General features: G+C 41.2%; 3 protein-coding genes across 5 annotated transcripts in view; 2 read left to right on the plus strand and 1 right to left on the minus strand.

The window, feature by feature from the left end:
- Positions 1-20498, minus strand: part of rps12 (ribosomal protein S12) — a 177963-nt gene that overhangs the window by 125060 nt on the left and 32405 nt on the right. The gene's annotated exons all lie outside the window — the stretch shown is intronic.
- Positions 1093-10979, plus strand: mtmr9 (myotubularin related protein 9). The gene is made up of 11 exons (XM_071479080.1): positions 1093-1202; positions 1603-1787; positions 2564-2672; positions 2803-2928; positions 3031-3204; positions 3318-3535; positions 3799-3960; positions 4175-4316; positions 4635-4855; positions 5075-5226; positions 8369-10979. Exons 2-11 carry the CDS (start codon positions 1606-1608, stop codon positions 8530-8532), a joined length of 1650 nt encoding a protein of 549 aa, XP_071335181.1. The 5' UTR covers positions 1093-1202; positions 1603-1605; the 3' UTR covers positions 8533-10979.
- Positions 13713-19527, plus strand: tdh (L-threonine dehydrogenase). 2 transcript variants are annotated; one of them, XM_071479081.1, is made up of 9 exons: positions 13713-13869; positions 15617-15811; positions 16092-16134; positions 16277-16347; positions 16771-16920; positions 17044-17216; positions 17348-17438; positions 17796-18065; positions 18369-19527. In XM_071479081.1, exons 2-9 carry the CDS (start codon positions 15625-15627, stop codon positions 18506-18508), a joined length of 1125 nt encoding a protein of 374 aa, XP_071335182.1. In that variant the 5' UTR covers positions 13713-13869; positions 15617-15624; the 3' UTR covers positions 18509-19527. The 2 variants fall into 2 exon arrangements, with proteins under 2 accessions (XP_071335182.1, XP_071335183.1); XM_071479082.1 differs by lacking the exon at positions 13713-13869 and adding an exon at positions 14702-14818.

Raw genomic sequence — 20498 nt, forward strand, 5'->3', positions numbered from 1 at the left:
TGGAAGGGCCCAGAGCAAACCATCTATTGTGAAGCCTAGACAGGCTGCAACTGAAGCAAGTACTGCGCTGATTTGCAATACATGACACACACACACACACACACACTGTCCTGACAAAGATGTGTCTAAAACAAATGAGCACACTATAGCCTCCACCAAGCCATCTGCTCTTCTTCTTTTTTCATCTCTCTCCAAACGTGTTCACCTCTTTAGGGAGTCTCCCATTCAAGGTCGCTGTGTGTTCCTTTATGTGCTTTTAGATCTCAGCAGGCAGGCCTCCATCCTATCCCTACAACTATGACATAGTCCTCAGGCAACAGCTCTTTCCTGCTGCACCTCCCTTTTTAAGAATAAACTCCCAGCTGCTATTAGGGAAGCTGACTCCATTATGATCTTTATATCTCAATTATCTCCACTTATTATCTCTGTGTGCATCAGTGTTTGTGGCTTCTTATTCCCCTTGATTATTCAATCAGCGTCTATAAAGCAGAAAAGTGCAGTTTAGTCTTAGCTCAGGTTTAGTCTCAAACAAACAGTCCACCATTACCAGGCTGAATCCTGTTTACCCCTGGAACAAGCTTTGACATGCTATGTTATGTAATAATACCACCAACAAGGTCCTTTACCTGGCCAACACTAACATGTATTTCTCATGATCACCCAAGCATTAAATCAAGGTGATGTTGAATTAAAGATCCATGCATCTTCGACACGACACATTTCTCAAAAATGCTCCAATGTCACCACCTAGTGTCTTTTTGAAATATTATTTTAAGTTTCATTCAACAGGGGATGAAGAGATGGATGGCATTTAAAACTAGAAAGTGCAATTTCTTAAGTAATTTTCTTCTGCACAAGCTGAAGCTAAACTGCGATGCTGGCTTGAAATCGTATTAAGCATTTGAGGTAGTTTTAAAAGTTGGAAACTCAAACTCGAACCTCGACACCTATATTGGCTCAGTTTACAATCAAAATGAAACTGCAGCTTGTAAAGTATTTTTTTTACAAATAATTCTGGATTTTTTAGCTGTAAATCAACCTTTGAAAACCTGTAAATTAATAATTAATTTACAGTATTTTTTTTTAGGTATTTGTGATGGATATTATCCTGAGCCAAACTTCACGTTCGTTGTTTCCTGTCGGCGTGTTTTTGTGAACGTACCAGTCTCGCCCTACAACAAAATAAAGGAAAAGATAATAAGGTAATTTTACGATAAGTCATTTTAATTTCAACCAGAAACGTACATTTTTATGTTGTACATTTAAAGTGGGCATGATGTTAACAGTCTGACGAAACCTTAAAAATGACGGACAATTTTTCTACGGCTAGTATTCCTATTTCTGTCACGATTAGCCTGCTAGCTAACGTTAGCCGCCTCATTTCCTGAGACAAGCTAACTGTGTCCAGCTGACGGATGGTTTTATACTGAAGCTTTTATTCATTAAATATAAATTGACATATAAATTGACTTGCATTACGTCTTTATTTAAAAGCAGCAGTACTGAGAGTGAGTTCGTCTGTCTCAGCATAAGTAACCCCGCTTATCAGCTTATTCACCATATGTGTCAGTAAAACCTGTCTCTTCGCTGTCTTTTCCTCAGGTCATGGAGTTTGCAGAGCTGATAAAGACACCCAGGGTGGATGGTGTTGTCCTGCACCGGCCTTTTATGCCCACTGTGGAGGGGACTCTGTGTTTGACTGGTCATCACCTCATTCTCTCCTCCAGACAGGACAACACGGAGGAGCTGTGGCTGCTTCACGCAAACATAGACTCTATAGAGAAGAGGTGATGAGCTTCTGACTAACTGTTGGGGGGATTTTACATATTTGTCTGTAATCTTTTGTTCAGCCAATGTCACTGTCAAACTGCAGTTTCATAAGTTGTGCAGATTGTTTAGTGTATCTTTGCATTGTGTGACTTCTTGATAAAAGGCATTAAATAGATAAAAGAGATAAAGGGAGGGAACATGTAGTGAAAGTGTTTTTGGCTGTGGTTGCCGGTGTCTTTTCCGTGCAACTCATGATATTACATGCACCAGATCTGTGCATTAAACTCTGCTGCTGTTTTTCTATAGTAGGCTCATTGTTACAGTGGTGAGAGGAATTGAAACTGTTGTGACAGGAAGTTTAAGTCTGACTGTGGGCTTTTGCTGCAGTGACACACAGGTTGAGAACTGATTTCATGTGGTTCAAGAGGGTGTGGAGCTGTAAACAGCATTGAGTATTAAATGTTTGCTGTAAGCTAGTGATTTCACATGAATGCACTATCCTGTTCACATGACCGTTAAAACTGCTGGATTCCCCTGGTTATAAAATTTATGATGACAAAACATGCTGTCTATTAGTGTGGGGTAACCCAGAGCACCAACAGAAAACTCAACATGGAGAGAGCATGCAAACTTCACACAGAAAGTAAGTTCCACAGGGTTTCACACCAGAGGCAGTCTTCTGTCTTGCTTCGAGACAGTAGTGCCAACGCTGAACCTCGGTGTCTCTCCCATGACAGTCAAATCTTCGCTACAGTGCTTTCCTTTCATGGCGAATCTTCAACTTGCCTTTCAGATTTGTGGGGTCTGTGGGAAGCATCATTGTCAAATGCAAAGATCTGAGGGTGATCCAGCTGGACATCCCTGGCATGGAGGAGTGTCTCAACATTGCCAGCTCTATTGAGGTAAAAAACAATAGGCAGCACAGACTCCTTGTAACTATTGTTAACCATTAAATGTTCAGTTTTAATATTACTATTATCAGGTAAGATTTTACATGCAATTAACCAGTGCATACTTTTTATGCCTCTCTAGGCTCTGTCCACACTTGATTCAGTCTCCTTGATGTACCCTTTCTTTTACCGGCCCATGTTTGAGGTCATAGAAGATGGCTGGAATTCTTTCCTCCCAGAGGATGCCTTTAAAGATCTGGAGTCTATGGTTTGTTGATTCCTTCTGACGCTTTCACACTTACATTCTCTCAGTCCTCTGTTGTACTTGCTTAATACCTGTCTTTTAACCTTCCACCATCCCCTTTATCAGACTGATGAGTGGAGACTGAGTGACGTAAACAAGGACTTCACCGTGTGTCCATCATACCCCCCTCTTGTGGCAGTGCCCAAAGACATTGATGACGACACACTGAGAAAAGTAGCTACTTTCCGTCACAGTGGCCGTTTTCCAATACTCAGCTATTACCACAAAAAGAATGGCATGGTAAGCATGAGGAAGTGAAGTCTGACTGTTTCTGTTGCAAAATAGTCTTTGAGGATTTCATTAGTGTGATGGCTGCTTGTACTGTCTGTGCCTCAAATCACTTCTACCTTCAGGTGATGATGAGAGCAGGACAACCTCTGACCGGAACCAACGGGCGGCGGTGTAAGGAAGACGAGAAACTGATAAATGCCACCCTGCGGCCTGGCAAACGTGGCTACATCATTGACACGCGCACTATAAATTTTGCCCAGCAGGCCAAAGCTCGAGGCGGAGGATTTGAATCTGAGGCTAACTACCCTCAGTGGAGGAGGATCCACAAGGCCATTGAAAGGTGGGTCATCAGTGGCTACATAGACTAGTAACATATGACATAATATAATACGAGCACTAAGCTATTTAAAGCACCATGTTTTGTTTCTGATATTGTTTTCTTTGTCTTGGACATTGTTAAAACTCTTTGAGTAAAATTGGATACTGTCAGAAATGTTTGGATATTTCAACATACGGTATATTGGTATGACTGAAATTTATATTCAATATTGATGAAAAATTAAGACGTTTCTTTAAGAATTGTGCCACATCTGTCATTTCTAGGGCTAATGTCCTCCAGGAGAGCCTGATAAAGCTGGTGGAGGCTTGCAACGACCAGTCACACAGCATGGACCGCTGGTTAAGCAAGTTGGAGGCTTCCAGCTGGCAGACTCATGTCAAGGAGATCCTCACCACTGCCTGTCTGGCTGCTCAGTGTATCGACAGGTCAGAGAGCTGAGTTTGATTTGCTTGTTATGCTAATCCTGGACCAGTAACTACCAAGCAGCATAGGCAACACTTTCACAACTATTGCTACTGCCATTGTACACACTAAACTGAGAAAATCACAGTATTCAGCACTGAGTCTTTGTTGTTTTCTTTAAAATACTAGTATAGCAAGTGACAGTTTTAAGAAACTGCATTGTGTATTTTTTCTCAGGGAGGGGGCATCAGTGCTTGTTCACGGTACAGAAGGGACAGACTCCACCCTGCAAGTGACCTCCTTGGCTCAGATCATCCTTGATCCAGCTTGCAGGACCATTAGAGGCTTCCAGGGCCTGGTGGAGCGAGAGTGGCTCCAGGTGAGCTTCTCTGTGCTTTGAAGGAGAGCCAAAATCTTTAGCATCTTTTTGATGAAATTAATTACTGAAAATTATTGGGGGAAAAAATCCAATTTTAAAAGCTTGAAATTAGACACTCTTTGTTTTTTTTAACATGAATTTTGGTTTTTCCTAAGTCGGTGATACATGGAACAACAAATTAGATTACAAAAGAATTTATCACTTTACAAAAGCTGGTTGTTATAGTAATTAGTTACAGCAATCAGTCCCGTAAGAATTTTTTAACGGTCTTAGCATTTCCTCTCATAACCCCTCTCACCTCTTTGACCCCCTATCCAGGCGGGTCACCCGTTCCAGCAGCGCTGTGCCCAGTCAGCTTACTCCAATAGCAAACCTCGCCAAGAGGCTCCTGTCTTTCTGCTCTTCTTGGATTGTGTGTGGCAAATCCTTCGCCAGTTCCCCTGCTCCTTTGAATTCAGTGAGAGCTTCCTGGTGCTGCTATTTGAACATGCCTATGCCTCTCAGTTTGGTACTTTCCTGGGCAACAGTGCAGCTGAGAGGTAAGTCTGAAGTTTGCTGAGCTTGGTCTGCCAGCTACCAGTATGTCAACCATTTACTATTGATTTTTTTTTCACATTTTTTTTGAGGGAGAAGAGAACATTTTTTCCAACTAGATTTTCCTTATTCATCCCCAGATCTGTGGTCATATAGATTACAACCCACTCTAGGGAACCATTGTTCTTATTGGTTAACAGAACACCCTTTCACACTTTTCATAGAGCCAAACTGTCTCTGCCTGAGAAGACTGTGTCCCTTTGGTCATGGGTGAATCGGCCCCAGGAGCTGGAGCATCTGACCAACCCGCTCTACGAGGCCAACAGTCTTGTGATCTGGCCCTCTGTGGCCCCTCAGAGTCTGCTGCTATGGGAGGGTAAGATTCAAAAGACATTGCAATGACTTGAGATTATGTGCAATAGGTCACCTAAAACCGTAAACTACTTAAAACGTTCATTCATTGTTATCAATAAGCAGACCTACTTAGGATTAAGGCAAAAGCTAGTGAACTTAACTGGATTTAAAAGCAGCTTTGAGTATAACTTTGTTTGAATAGCTGGAACAAGTAACACAGGATGGTCAGGGTTGCTCATCATAAAGGTATCGTTCATTAAACTACAAGACAGTTGCATAATGTCTAAATGAAATTCACAGAGTACACAATTTCAACTATCACAGGTTGTGTACTTACACAATGACACGATAGTTCTCATGACACTGAGGTTTTGACTCATGCTTTGGGTTTATGCTTGTGATGAAGACAAGCTCAAACCTGAAACCAGACCTGAAACCTGAAATCAGCAGCTAATACCCATTACTCACGTTTAAAACAGCCATAATGAAGGGGTGGGAAAACTGCTGTAATAACCACAGGTACACCACCACAAATTGCTCATCGTCTCATCCGCGTTTACATCTTTGCTTAGACGGGACATTCTGAACTCTCACCAGAAGAGGGCACCATTCATTTGACAGTTTGTGCCAGTGATGAACTTGGTGACCCTGTGAGTTACTAGCAAATATTGTAGCATGGAAAATTGATCAGCATTTACATTTGTCCCTGTATGTTCAAAGTTAGATAAAGACATAAAGCAAACCATTTGAAATACAATAAACAACACAGCATGCTCTGTAACACTGGAAGCATACAGAACAACATGTTCTGTAAAGATAAACATTTACAGTGAACTAGAGGTGAGATAATTAGTCGGAAATTTGATTGGGCCTTTGTTAAATTTTAGATGATTGGTCATTTAGATGATTGGTAAAGAAGTTGTTAATTAAAAATATTGTTAGTTTGTTCCAGTATACTGTATCAACAAACCTCTGAGCCTTTTCTAGCCTCTTTCTTCTAATATCCCTCCACAATGGCCGTGTTACATGAAGAGGTCAAACTCTGCATTTGGCCCTCGCTTGACTTTTAGCACCTTTACATTTTCAACATTGCTCAGATTGATTGTCAGACATGTTAGTGACGTGTGTGTCCAGCATGTTTGTCTTATTATATCCTGCACAGCAGGTTTCCTGTCTGACACCTGAGCTCCCTGACACTGGACAGTTGCAGTAATGGTTCACGACAAGTCATCAGTTTGCAGTCATATGCAGGTTAATCTTAGTCCCGTGGCACACTTTGTACGTGTCCGTAGTAATATTTACACACAGTGTATTTGTATACTGAAGGCTTATATATCAAAGCATGAGGTGCCCTTGAACAAAAACTTTACCTCCATATGAGACTGAAAGTTTATCAGGCTGCTGACTTTTCCAAGCAGAGTGACTCCAAAGACTTGAGATAGTTTTCTTGTAACTCATGGTTATTTTAAATCAAGGATTACAGTGAATTATTTAGATACCACTCTAAGTATCTATTTACGGAAATACATTTTCCAATCTTTCATAAATTCTGGGGTATGAAATGACTTCATGGAATGCAACAAACATATTAAATAAGTGTGAATGAGCTCATATCATTACATTCTGAAATAGTGTGTGTATGTATGTATGTATGTATATATATATATATATATATATATATATATTAGACTTTATGAGTTCATTTCAATAGTTCTGAATTCATTGACATTAACTGTGCTAAAAGATGCTGAATCGCATATCAGCTAAAAGCAAAGACCATTCATAAAGAAAAAAAGGGGGAGGGGGTCAGGACCGATCAGAGGTCATTAGGTTCAGTCGTTTCTGTGTGAGGGGCCCCCCCTTCCTGCCTAAAGCCTTAGAGCTACACCCTCACTCTATATGAAGTGGAACATATGAGAGCTGACTGAAGCAAATGAAATGCAACAGACATCCTGCTTACGCAGCTCTTTGATAGAGAATGACGCATGTCTGGACTGACGTTACGGACCCCATGGACGTCAAAATCTGTAGCTGCTGACACTAATGAGAACTGAAAACCTTTATACAATTCCAGAAACATACACCTGAAATATCTGTGCAGTACTGAGGGCACACCTCCTGTCCTCACACTACATTCCTTCAGTAGGAATACAGAAAATAAATACTACTGTGACTGTGTGACGTTTCATTGTCTTAGATTTAGGATAAAGTTTTATAAGTAATTTTTATAAGTGTTTACACAAATGCAGAGCAGCAGTGCAAAGGCTACATACTATGTAATGGGAAACCTAAGATGTAGGTTTTATACCCCACCATTTATTGTGTAATCCTGCCAGTAACGTCTGTGTCATATAGGAACACACATCCAGACCCCTCCCCCATGTCATGCTATTTATGTCACCCAGGCACACAGAAGCATTTTGTTCCTATTGACCTGGAATCAAAAACTGTCATTTCTAATTTTCAGGTTCAAAATCTAGAGCAGGCAACTATTAAAGCTGGACAATAGGTCTGTAATGAATAACCACTATCTCTATATCAGCCATCATTCATAATTCAACTTCACAGATTGATTTTTCTTTTATTTCTAGGTTTGTAATTCCCTCTTGGATTTGCAGAGACTATTTTGACTGATTTACAAATATAAATAAATGACATGCTGAAATAATTGAGATAATTGAGAAGCCATACGCATGCACAGTAAATACTTGTTATCTAACCCTTATCTGCAGGCATTTCACTTCCCTGTCACGGAGCTTTGATTTGGAGAAGCTCAGGTCATTTGATACACTTGCTCTTATTCTGACAGACAAGTCACATCTTCACTGTGTTGTGCATTCCAGACATAGAGCACATCTCTGTGGTCACACTGGACTTTCCCGCACACCAGTTCCACACGATCCTCCTCTCCTCTGTCCAAAATACCCAACCCAGTGTGTGAGAGCAATTCACATGATCAGTGCTGGTTTTATTTTCTTTTTTTAATATGTTGTTTTAACTCTATGTATTGTTTGTGAGCACTCCATATTTTCTTATGCATGAATTTCACACACTGCTGTGTGGCTGCAGTGTTTTGAACAGAACAGTAAACAGAGAAACCTCTTCCTTGTGCTAGGTCTTTCTTTCATGAGTACTTAAATGAGTCCCCTCTTCTTCTGCCACAGGAGTGTTCCTTCGCTGGAACCGCTCCTCCAAGTATCTGGACGAAGCCTATGAGGAAATGGTTCATATAATTGATTACAACAAGGAGCTACAGAACAAAGTAAACAGCCTACGCAGGCAGCTGGCCCAGCTGGAAACTGAAGATCCCCTGCTGCAAACGCCATAGGAAGAGAGCGAGAGTTGTGACAGGAAGGAAAATGAGAGAAAGAGGTAGAAAATGTAACTAAATTTAAAAAAAAAAACAAAAACAGATCTGTCAGCCCAGTTTTAGGCATCGTTAGCTGTTAAATTGTTTTCATTTGTTTTATATTTTTGCACAGATGAAAAATGTAATGACGGCCTTATGCCTACATTAATGTCAAAATCAATCTCTCTTTGATTATGCTTGAAGGCAGTTATTCTTTACAAAGCCAACATGACTTAATTGTCACATTGAAACTAAGCAAGAGTGAGAGGGAAAACATTTAGAAATGAAAAAAAACAAAAAAACACATCCAGTTATTTCTCAGAGTGCTGCTAAAAGCCAAACAGTCTCATCTCACAGGCCTCGAATATGAGCGTGCAAGCAGGAGCGTATGTTCAGAAAACTGCTTCATTTTCTTGAATTATGCTGTCAGCCAATTTCACAGGCGCAAAGCCTCGTCACACTGTCACGTCTTACACTTAGTGTCTATATTTACATGCGCAGATATTTTGACATTGAGTGAGCGAGGCCATTTTCTCCCAAAAACTACATGTTGGACTCATGTGTGTTGGTGGGCGTTCATGTTGTTGAGGAGGGAGATAAACAGGGGCATTTGAAGGACGGTGTGTAGACGTTCACCTACTACAGGGTACACATTTTCACCAAACATCCTGCTGAATGTATATGCCGCTGAAGCACTGCAGAGTAACTATGGCAACATATAAGGTGCTATAAGGCAGCCTGTGACTTCGCTGCACACTGAGATGATGTAATATGCGTAGGTAGGGTCAGCACCTACTGTACTGTACGGTGAGAGGAGAGGCATCTTTAATGCGATTCTGACCAAAATATCCTGATTGTTGTGCGTTTGTCAGATCATTACTTGACATTCCAGTTAGTTGCATGGCCACAGAGTTTGATTAATTACATGTAAGATTTATTTAATGAAACAATAATATCCATCAGCTTGCTTGGAAATGTCTTTTTTTCCCCCAAGCTTATTATGCATAATAGTAAACTATTAAAAAGTGTCCGAGAGCATGATGTGGAAAAAGTGTAATGACGGTGCTGAGGGTCTTGTTGTCATGATTATAGCAACAAAAGCCTGATTATCAGCGAGACTTGACAGAGTTGAACATATGAAGGTTTGTCTGCTTAATGTGAGAAACTGCTTTAAAGACCAATTTATATTTTAGTAACTAAAGTTAGATAATAATTGTTGTGCTCAAATACATTATGAATCAAAATGTATATCTGCTGTTTTGTGGTATAACATTCAAAACTAATGCACTTTGTATGAAAGGCATTTCAATAACTATGTGTATACATGTGTGAAGCCATTATACTATACCACAATATCAGAAACATACTCTTCTAATTATAATTCTTGTAATTAGCATTTTTTTTTTATTTTGTTAGGGCTCTTAGTGGTTGCCATTATAGACAATAAATGTCTTAATATTAAATGTGAAAACAAATATATGCCAATATATCCAACTAATGAAACTCAAACTACATTCACTCAAAGTCTGTGCAGAACAAAAAGACAGTGTGTCACAGGAAATTTCACCTCAATGTCAGCTTCTGCATCCAAAGTAACAATTTTCTCACCAACCTTGGACTCATCATAGAAAAACTGTGGTCAGGAAAGTCACGAGAAAACATCGTTGGTGTTTCTAAACCTTTTATTGCATTGTTGTTAAAGAAGCAGCTAAATATGTTTAAAATAACTTGATCTAAACTTTCTTTGCATAGTGGCATTAAAGCTGATCTTTCACTGCTGTCCATAGATAAAGTTAGCTTCAGTTAGCCCAATACAATAAAGAAAACTTTATGCTGCACTGTAAATGCAGTCCGGGATAAAATTCAATCAGCCGTGTTCATCATTGGCCGTTTTTATTTGTTTTGCAAGCACTAAAATGTTTTCGTCTGTTTATTTCCATGTCATCTTCTTATATTTCATAGATTTTGCTTCAAGAATGAGTAATGTAATGATCACACTAAACAGAACTGATTCCAACCACTACAGTAAACAGCTTTGTAAAGGGAATGTTTACATGTATACTTCATTCCTGCACCATGTACATTGTTTCCTTCAGCCAAAAAGAGACACTTTACCTTGATGCTTTGTGTGTGCATGAATGGATCAATGAGATTCACCTAGATAATTTGATTTTATGGTTCTAAAAAGGTCTTGCGTTTGCCTTCCTCAAATGCTTGTTGCTTGGTCACTATAGTCAACAAAACACTGTTGACAAACAATATTTTTGTCTGTTGTTGTTGCACTTTTCAACTTTGTGCAAAGCCTTACTGTAAAAGCAGAATTCAAAATAAAATTTAAGTTTTTTTTTGTAAAATTATATTATGGTTCAAATGATTAAATGTTTTTCTTTTGTAGTTTTCAAAGCATTAAAAATTACAGCACAAAAGATGTTGGGTTTTGTAATTATTCAGTTTGTGTCATCACAGCAAGATTTTTTATAACTTTAAGTCACCAGTTTGATTTTTTTTTTCTTTTTGTCTTAAGCTTTCATGGACTATAAATACGTTATTAGATTAACTGTGTACTAATTTATATTTTTATATAAAAGGTGGATCAAATAACCTGATAATGTGTGATGTGAGAGGCATCATGTCTGTCACTGCCCAATGACAATAGTGCAGCTTTCCACTATACAGCAGCAGGTGGCATAGAATTCAATTTACCCAATAAAGGTTATCCAGAGATTAGTAAACAGCACCCGAGCCACCTCACAAAATATGTTACCATCGCTGTGATGAAATCATCACCTGATGAGGTGACTGAGCAATAAATAGCCCAAGATCAGCTGCCTCTCGGAGGCATGTGATGCCAACCAGTGTTTACAGTGCTACTGTTCAGCTATTACTCTTCTCCCCACATTCTTGTGGCCTTGCCGCTGTCAGGACTCTGATTTCACTGCTGAAAGTATTGATTTACTTAACTTAGGAAACCTTGATAGTGTTTTATATAACCCTAACCCTCATTCAAGTGTCAGGTTAAAATGGGCGTTTCTCTGGAGTAATACTATTGGATTTCATAAAACTTTTAATCCCTACTCATTTGGCACATGGAGTGAGAACTTCGTGTCATCTCACAGTTATCAAGTGTCGTTTTCCTCTCACGCTGGCTGGGAGTGAAGAATGGAGGACTTGGGTTATCAAAGTTCATCTACATGAGGCAAAACAATGGTGATTTTCATAAACAGAATGTGATCTCAGGCCTTGTTCAGACCTGGTAATATCCGTATCAGTTTTCCTCGAAGATATCCTGGTTTTGTTTTTAGAAAAAGTGTGTCAATTTGCAGATTAACTTGTTTTTGAGTTAGTCATTTCCTTCCCTGTGATGACCGGCGGGGGGGTGTGCTCCTGTCCACCACTCACATGCAGGCACAGATCTTAAGCCCACCCTTTGCTCGCTCCACTCAGAGACACTCCTCACCCTCTGTGGACCTCCTCTATCTACAGCAAACAAACCTCAAAGTCAAACACAGGGTGTGTACATGCTCACATCATACCTTCACCTAGGCCACCAGAAAATATGAATGGATTCTGTTACATTCAAATCAGAGAGGCTGTAGAGTTTCAAAACTCCCTTTCACCGGCAAGTCACAAAAACCTGCAGTGCAACCACAATGATTTAGTTATTTAATCATAAGTGTTTGATTACAAGGCTACATCAGGTTTATCCTTCGTTTCGCTTCCTGTGAAGTCCTTTTAAATTACTCATCAACTTGTCTCAGTATTTGTACAGTCATAACACTGTATATCTAGAAACACGTGAGTTCATTTGTTTAAGGGGTCTTACTTGTTTTCGATGTTCTAGCTGAAGACATGACGCTCTAATATTCTCATGTCAAACAAATATCACCACTAAACTAACATGGAGTGGTTATATTACAGGTGATAGAGAGGAAAATAAATCCAATAACTCATCAGTGCAAAACAAATATGTCAATCTTTTGTGAAAAATAGTGCATCAGAAATCTGATCTGATAAGACGCCACAAAAAACAGAGTTATGGGCCTGGCTGGTTCAGACCAGGGACTTGTATCACCTAATACCCTGCAGGTTAAAAGCCATCTCTAGATGCCTGAACTTCAAACTAGCAGTAATTTAAGAACTAAATATTCGCCCCTTGTGTGGTTTCAGTCACATTTTAGATGTTTTTAGACATAAGTTTTGACTTAACATATTATAGCCTACTTAAATAGGCTATAGAGCCCTTCAATTTTTTGACTTTTTTTAAATTAATGTTGCACCCATAATTTTTCCCCTCAAGGCTCCAATCAACATGTTGAAACATCTCAAAGATGATCAAGAGGAACGGGGAACATTATAAGTGTAAGCAAAGAGTCTGAATAAAAAAATACAAAAATTCTGTTTTTGCTTTGCCATTACTTTTTTATTATTTATTGCCATTGATTGAGTGTAGATTGGTGAGAAAATCATTTAAATGTATTTAAATGACGTTAGCATAAGGCTGCAACATAACAAAATGCGTAAATAAAAACTGAATGTTGTATATACTGACTAAACTTTTAAGTAATTTAAGTAAAAATTTAAAAAGTCACTGGTTCTTGGTTATCAAATGTGATTTTGCTGGTTTTCATAGTCTTTTATCAAATAAACTGATTTTATTTGGGTTTTATATTATTGGTCAGACAAAAAAGATATTTAAATACATACATTTGGGTTCTGGAAAGTTGTGTTCTGCAGTGTTTTATTATTTTATACCAAATGATAATCAATTAATCGAGTTCCAGTTAGGATCAGCTGGTTTTCCACTTTTTTTTTTTTTTTTTTTTGTTTCCCCTACAAAATAAGACAAACACTCACAGCACCCAGAACCAGTCACCACGACCACATGGCTCCGTGGACGCGTGTATAGACCTCTTAAAACCGTACTCGTGGCCTTTCAGCCTGGTTTGAGCCGAGCCGAGCCGAGCCGAGCCGAGTCTGGCTGAGCTGAGCTGAGCTGGGCTGCAGGGTGGTGGGTGGTGGGTGGTGGGTGTCGGTGACGCTCTGTGGGAGTGGTTTGTGAGGGAGGACCGCACCTCCGGGGCTCCACCAATCCGAGAGAAAGCCGGCTTTCCCTGAAACCAGATGGCCGCTGATATATAGCTTGAAGACGCAGCTGATGCAACACTGGACGGAGATAACACAGGCAGCAGGTCAGAGCACTTCAGGCCACAGGATCGGCTCAGAGGAACAAACCGCGTTTCATTCTCATAAAGCCAGCCAGGATTTTTTTATTTTTTATTTTTTTTTGGTCTGCTTTTTACTCCTGTAGATCATCCGGTGAGTAAACTGCTTCCGTTATATTTCCTGTATTAAACCACATGCGCACATGTGGAAACTGGAATAAAATGAGTGTTTTAACCTGGTTCATCCACATGTACGAGCCTGGAAGCTGTTTATTGTGTCTACAGTGAACACATGCTGCTTCTGCGACCCTCGCCCCCCTTTTATTTTGGCCACAGCAGAGACCCCTCCTAAATTATATAAGGGACCAGACTGCTGTAGTCTAACAGTGACGCGTTGTGCCAAGACAGCTTCATTACCGGCGGCCTGGCCTGGTTTCCTTAGTCTGGATGGCTGAGTGCCAGTACCAGGCCTCCCTTTCTTAAAATGTGGAAGGCTGGTTGTTGTCAGCTTCTTAAACATATATGAGGATCACCGAGCCTGTCATCAAGGAAGTAAATTATAGGCAGTTCTTTAAAAAAAAAAAAAAAAAAAATCCACCATGACGCGCCGCATCAGCAAAGGGGGGAGCAGCTCTGAGCCCCCCGTTACTCAAGCGGCTTACGTGGTGTCCACGTAAAACCGCGTTGGCACAACAGTGGGCAGCGCATCCTGTGAGGAGGGCAAAGGGTCGGCACCACAAGCAAAGCGGACCAGGAGCGCACCGCTTTTTCGCTTAAAACAGTCAAGTCTGAAGTTTTTCTTATCCAGTGATTTCCCCCTATAACAACAAGGATGCCGTATAATATATGGTGACGTATTTTTCTTACTCCAAATGAGAGTTCCTCCGCAGGGAGTTCAAGACCAGAGCTTTGGTCGGGTCATTTGCTAAAAACGTGCCAAAAAAACATTTCCAAACCCACTGACACTGTTTTCGTGTGCTTCTGCCGCTGCTGCGGCGCTGTACGCCCTCTCCTCCTGATTGGTCGTCGCTGAAGGCAGGGCAGTATAAATACACTCAACTTATTCCCCTTCCTTCCTTTTTTGGAAGCCCCCAGCTCTCTCGGTAAGTTCACCTCCGAGCAGATGCGCTGCGCAGAGGTTGAGGCGGTGCATTGATGAGCAAATAGAGGAACTCGGGGTCAGGCTGCTTTTCCGCAGGACAGACTTCAAATTCACGCTTAAGCTCTTTTTATGGAAATGGAGCTGCGCCTCAGAGAGCCGCTCTCACTGCGCTGGCTCCATGTTCCCTGCGTCCTGTGCCGTTTTGTGAGACGCGCGTCTGCAGCACCGTCCCGTTAAAGTTTTGTAACCAGGCTGTGAGTGGAAGGAAGAGGCTGAAATCTTTGGCGTTTCTATGCGGTTGAGCGCCCCGCTGTGCCTGTGTGGAACACAATAGCCTATCATTTGCATTTAAGCGAAGCCTACGTGTCCCTCCCTACAGACACTTTTTTTTTTTTTTCCTGCCTCTCAAGCCGATTTCACCGTTTTACCGCAGATGCACAGAGTTAGTACATGAAGTTCCCCTCAGGGCCAGTTTTGCAGTCTGTCCGCCGTGTCTCTTGGCGCCTGAGGTCTGGAGAGGAGCCCAAATCTGTTGACACAGATCTTTATGCCTTGGCCAGAATATATACCCTGAAAGAGGCCACCAGATGATGGCAGTCATATATTCAAATGTCTAGCTCCAGTGGCTTTCAATTAACTGCTGGGACTTTCATGTAAAATAAGTCTTATGCTCATGAAGGGGGGGAAAAAAAAACAACTTTTACAGCACCAAATTTTTCTGACCTGTGGAGTTAGTCAGCCCTGAAATCACACCAAAGCGTGAACGCACTCTTGTTTTGTTTTTTGTTTTTTTCTGCAGGTACCAGCATGGCTGTAGTCAGAACCCTCAGCAAGGTGACCAAGCAGGCCCTGCTCAGCACCCCAGGGTGCGGCTGCCAGCCCCTGACGGTGGCCGTACGCAACATCAGCTTCTCCCCTCGACAGGTGACGTCCGATGCCAGCTTCCACTCTGTGTCCTTCTCAGAAACAGACCACCCCAAGGTGCTCATTACAGGTACGCGGCATCTGTTTTTGGTTGTGTGCTAAACATCTGCTGACTATAATGGAGCACAAGTTAAGTTATGCTCCATACGGGCTCTATCAGCAGGTTCTCTAACAAGTTTGGCAACGAAAGCACAATGAGATGCCAATTTAAGACAAAATAAAGGCATCAAGTGCTGTGGCCTGTTTTTTTTCTTAGAGCCTACCTTCTTCAGTCTCCATGGAAACCAGCGCTGATGATGATTAGCTGCTATTGATTTCATGTGTTTCTGTCTCTCTCCGTCTAACGGCAGGTGGCCTTGGCCAGCTCGGGGTGGGGCTCGCCAAACTGCTGAGGTAAGACTTCTAATTTGTCATTGCACAGATTACACACCATTGGTCTACAGGCTGCAAACAGTAATCACTTATCAGATACCATCATAACAATGTGAGAACAGTTTTTGATTCATTTTCAAGCTGTCCAATCTCGGTTTCACAGGAAGAGGTTCGGCAAGAACAATGTGATTCTGTCTGACATCAGGAAACCTCCAAGCAATGTTTTCCACAGCGGTGAGTGTCTTTTATTTACTTTCAAGAGGGGTCAGGTTTTTGAGGGTGTATCTGATAACCTTACCTACATCTGGGGCATAGGTTTTTGTGCAAAACAACATTAAGAGCGTTCAGCTTAGTCATTCATCACATGACAGACTGCAAAGTTCCTCTGACTGACACAGAGACATTTAGAATTTCAGGTATTAGGAAATACCGGCCAGGAAGAGGTGATGAAACGTGTTACAAATGTACAGGCTGTTTTGTACTTGTCTTGCGCCAAATAGGACGTCACATTTTCCTGAAAACTGTTTCTGCTAAATTGCTTGAAATCAAAATATGACACACAGTGACTGTGAAAAGACGTTTCTGCTACTAAATAAACATAAATACACAAGATGACTCAAACGTTTAATCTATAAAACCTTTATCTATCACCATCAGGCCCCTTCATCTACTCAGACATCCTGGACTACAAGAACCTGAGGGAAATTGTGGTGAACAACCGCATCACTTGGCTGGTTCACTACAGCGCTCTCCTCAGTGCTGTTGGAGAGGCTAACGTGGCCCTGGCACGTTCTGTTAACATCACCGGTGAGTGAAAGTGTAACTTCAGTTTAGTGCTAAGTCGGTACACCATCAATAATGTTTCCTTAAATACTGGTTTAAGTGGAATGTCTTTAATTTATTTTATTTTTTTGTTTGTTTGTGTTTTAGGGCTTCACAACATCCTGGACATCGCAGCAGAGCACGGCCTGCGTCTGTTTGTTCCCAGCACCATTGGTGCCTTTGGTCCTACTTCACCCCGTAACCCTACGCCAGATCTCTGCGTGCAGAGACCTCGCACCATCTACGGTGTCTCCAAAGTCCATGCAGAGCTGATGGGAGAGGTGAGATCTCCGATATTTATAATCCACAACTTTGATAGCTGATCTGAGAACCCATTTAAAATCTTAGGTAGCTAGTGTGGGGGGTAAAGAGAGGATTTTACCAATAACTGGTTCCTTCCCCTCTGCGACAGTACTACCACCACCGCTACGGCCTGGATTTCCGCTGTCTCCGCTACCCAGGAATCATCTCCGCTGACTCCATGCCTGGAGGAGGCACAACAGGTGAGAGAGATGAAATTCAGACGTTATACAAGGTTTCAGTTTTAATGGATGTCTATTCCTGTCCCGCTCCTGTCATGTCACAAGTTTGTTATGTAACTGACTTATTCCAGAGAGTTGTCGTGACTTGTATTTTTAGGCCAGCTGATATCTCAATCTCTATCTTTGTCTAACTTGTCTAAACAGCCACCACACCCGCGGCTACACACAAATTCTGTCTGTTGTTGTCATCACTCTGGTTTTTCCTAACTGCAGTCTCATCAAACATTTTTTTTTTTTTTTTTTTTTTTTAAACTCAAATACCTCACACTTATTTCTAAACTGGTACAATAACAACGTTGGTTTTCTGTCCCGGACCAGACTACGCCGTCCAGATTTTCCACGATGCAATCAAAACCGGAAAGTTTGAGTGCAACCTGAAACCCGACACGCGGCTGCCCATGATGTACATCGACGACTGCCTTCGTGCCACTCTGGAGGTGATGGAGGCGCCAGCTGAAACACTGAGCATGAGGACCTACAACATCAATGCCATGAGCTTCACCCCCGAGGAGCTGGCCCAGGAGCTCCAGAAGCAGATGCCCGAGCTGGAGGTCACATATGATGTGGACCCCGTCAGACAAGCAATTGGTAATTCACTTTTCAATTTATCTGTGATCAGCTAAAATGTATTAGAAAAGGAGCATGAGTCATTAAACTGACTCGGTAACATCAGTGACTCAGCATTATCTTCTGTATTTGATGCTATCTAATGTTAGGCACCATGAGTTCATACCAGACCAAGTGAGGGTGTAGCAGCTCAGTACAAAAGCAAGCAAGGGTGTGTTATTGTTGTTTGCAATGAGTTGTATCAGATGATGAACTGATGCATGCTGAAAACCTCAAACCAACATGATGTTCCTCCTTTAAACGAAATTCTCTGTCTCCTCCCAGCTGACAGTTGGCCAATGAACTTCGACGACTCGAACGCACGGAAAGACTGGGGCTGGAAGCACGATTACGATCTTCCAGAACTCGTCCAGACGATGCTCAACTACTTCAGCGCGGAAACGCGCATGGCTCGCGCCAACTGAGGGAGCACAGCATCGGTCTTGAGTGTTCTTTGTACATAATGTATAGACTGACCAAAGAGAATGGAGGAACATGGCCTGATCATAGTCGTTCTCCCACTTCTCTCTGTAAAATCAGAAGGGCTCTGCTTGCCTGGCACAAGGCTATCGTGTCACCAGAATGTCAGAAGGTCAGTGAGGGCAAGACAATCCTCCCCGCTCCTGTCTATCTACTCCTGCTATGGAGCAGTCTGTCAGTAGAAGGTTGTTAGCAGTATCAGGGATATCAAGGTGGCCTGTGAGAACTTGTTTGGTTTAAAAAAGAGATGACTTGCATGTTGACGAATTGCGCAAAATTTCACAATGTTTTCTGGGCAAAAATCAAGGGAATGCTGCATTATGTATCTGTGAGCGTTTCTACCCGTTTTTCTTTAGAAATCCAAATTGGTCAGGGTTTTTTCTGCCAAACTTACATGGATTGTCAAAATTCAGGTATTCAGGGACTAAAGCTCGTGGGGCTAAAATCATGTAACTTTGGATTGAGGGGTATTCAAATACACAAGTTGTGTCCTTTGCACTTTAGATGGATGTCTATCTTAAAATTACTGACGAGTAAATGAGCCTGTGTGGGCGATTTTTCTGATACAGTGCATCTGTATTTTGAGCTGTGCAGAGCGATAATTCTTAAGAATTGTTCTTCTGTTTATTCCACGTAACATTATTTATTCTATTTGTTAAATGTGTGGGAGCTTCAGCAAGTGAAAGCATTTCTTAACACTTTTTTTTTTTTTTTTTTTTTTTTTTTCTACATGTTTCTGTCCACTTTTATGTTACATTATTTTTTTCCATTAACTCTGTGGCATTTATTTTCACACAAAAGGGAAATGTGACGGTACGTCACATTTGCGTTTAGCCACATTTGGTGGTTTTCTGTACTTTCTGTAAAACAAATGTGGAAACCGGTTTCTATGCGAAAGTCTTAGCAAGGTCTGTCTGCCTTTCAATTACACAACAAGCTTTGACAATTAAAACTTTTCCACATACGCCTGCCAGTTTCTGTGGTTTCCTTTTTCACAACATGGAGAGACAATTTAATCTTTCACAAGTAGATTCTCTTGTCTCAACAAACCGCAGGCAATGTGACCTCCGTTTTGACTGTCTGTGTGGCAGAGAGCGTGCCATGGCAAATATTTTGAGTACGACATGTTCTCTGTCAAGCTAAACATTTCCATCCTGTGAAGATGGATCTCTCTTAAGGAAAGGCGTGATACTGTAGATTGGCTGTAATTTTATAACAATTTAATTTAGTTTCAAAGCCGTATGAAAGAGCCAAGTGGTCACACCGGGTGGTCGGTTATACAAGCTGCTGCGCATTAGATATCACTTACAGTATTCCTGGCAGTGTATAATTTCCAGCAAACAAGATCCAATGGTGCATGCATTTAGTGATCTTTAATGGCTCCTCTGTGAAGTAAAGCTTAAAACACAGTGACTCGCAGAAACAGCTTCAAAATAAAATGGTCAGATTCACCTCAAATTTGACCTTTTAGTGATTTGACTGGTAAGTATCAGCAATAATATAAGAAAAAAGTCAGATCGCATATTCAGCATTTCTTGAACAAGTTGATACTTGTATTGGCGCTTGCTTGATTGGAGAGATGATATGATAGGAATATGATACGGAGGAATATGCTGATGCCGTACTAAGCATGTGCTGCTGGCGGCTGAGACCTGAGATATAACCTACGAATAGCTTCGTGTGACCAAAATCATAGGGTCACACCATTTTTTTTTTTACAAACCACAAGCACAAACCTGCTTTGACTGACTCTACTGTGGAGATATAAATGTTCCTCTGCTATAATTTAGGTTTGAAGCATCAAGGCAAACGTTTTGCCTTAAGCAATAATACAGTTGCACAGGTGAAATATGGGACTCCTCAACCCGAAGTGTGAGTTTTGTGCCGCTCAGAATCATCATGTACAGAGGGCAGATTAAAGAACATTTGCTTCAG

This window comes from Trachinotus anak, unplaced genomic scaffold, assembly GCF_046630095.1.
Source record: "Trachinotus anak isolate AG129_WGS33_773 ecotype Australia unplaced genomic scaffold, CSIRO_AGI_Tana_v1 ptg000005l, whole genome shotgun sequence".
Classification (NCBI taxonomy): domain Eukaryota; kingdom Metazoa; phylum Chordata; class Actinopteri; order Carangiformes; family Carangidae; genus Trachinotus; species Trachinotus anak.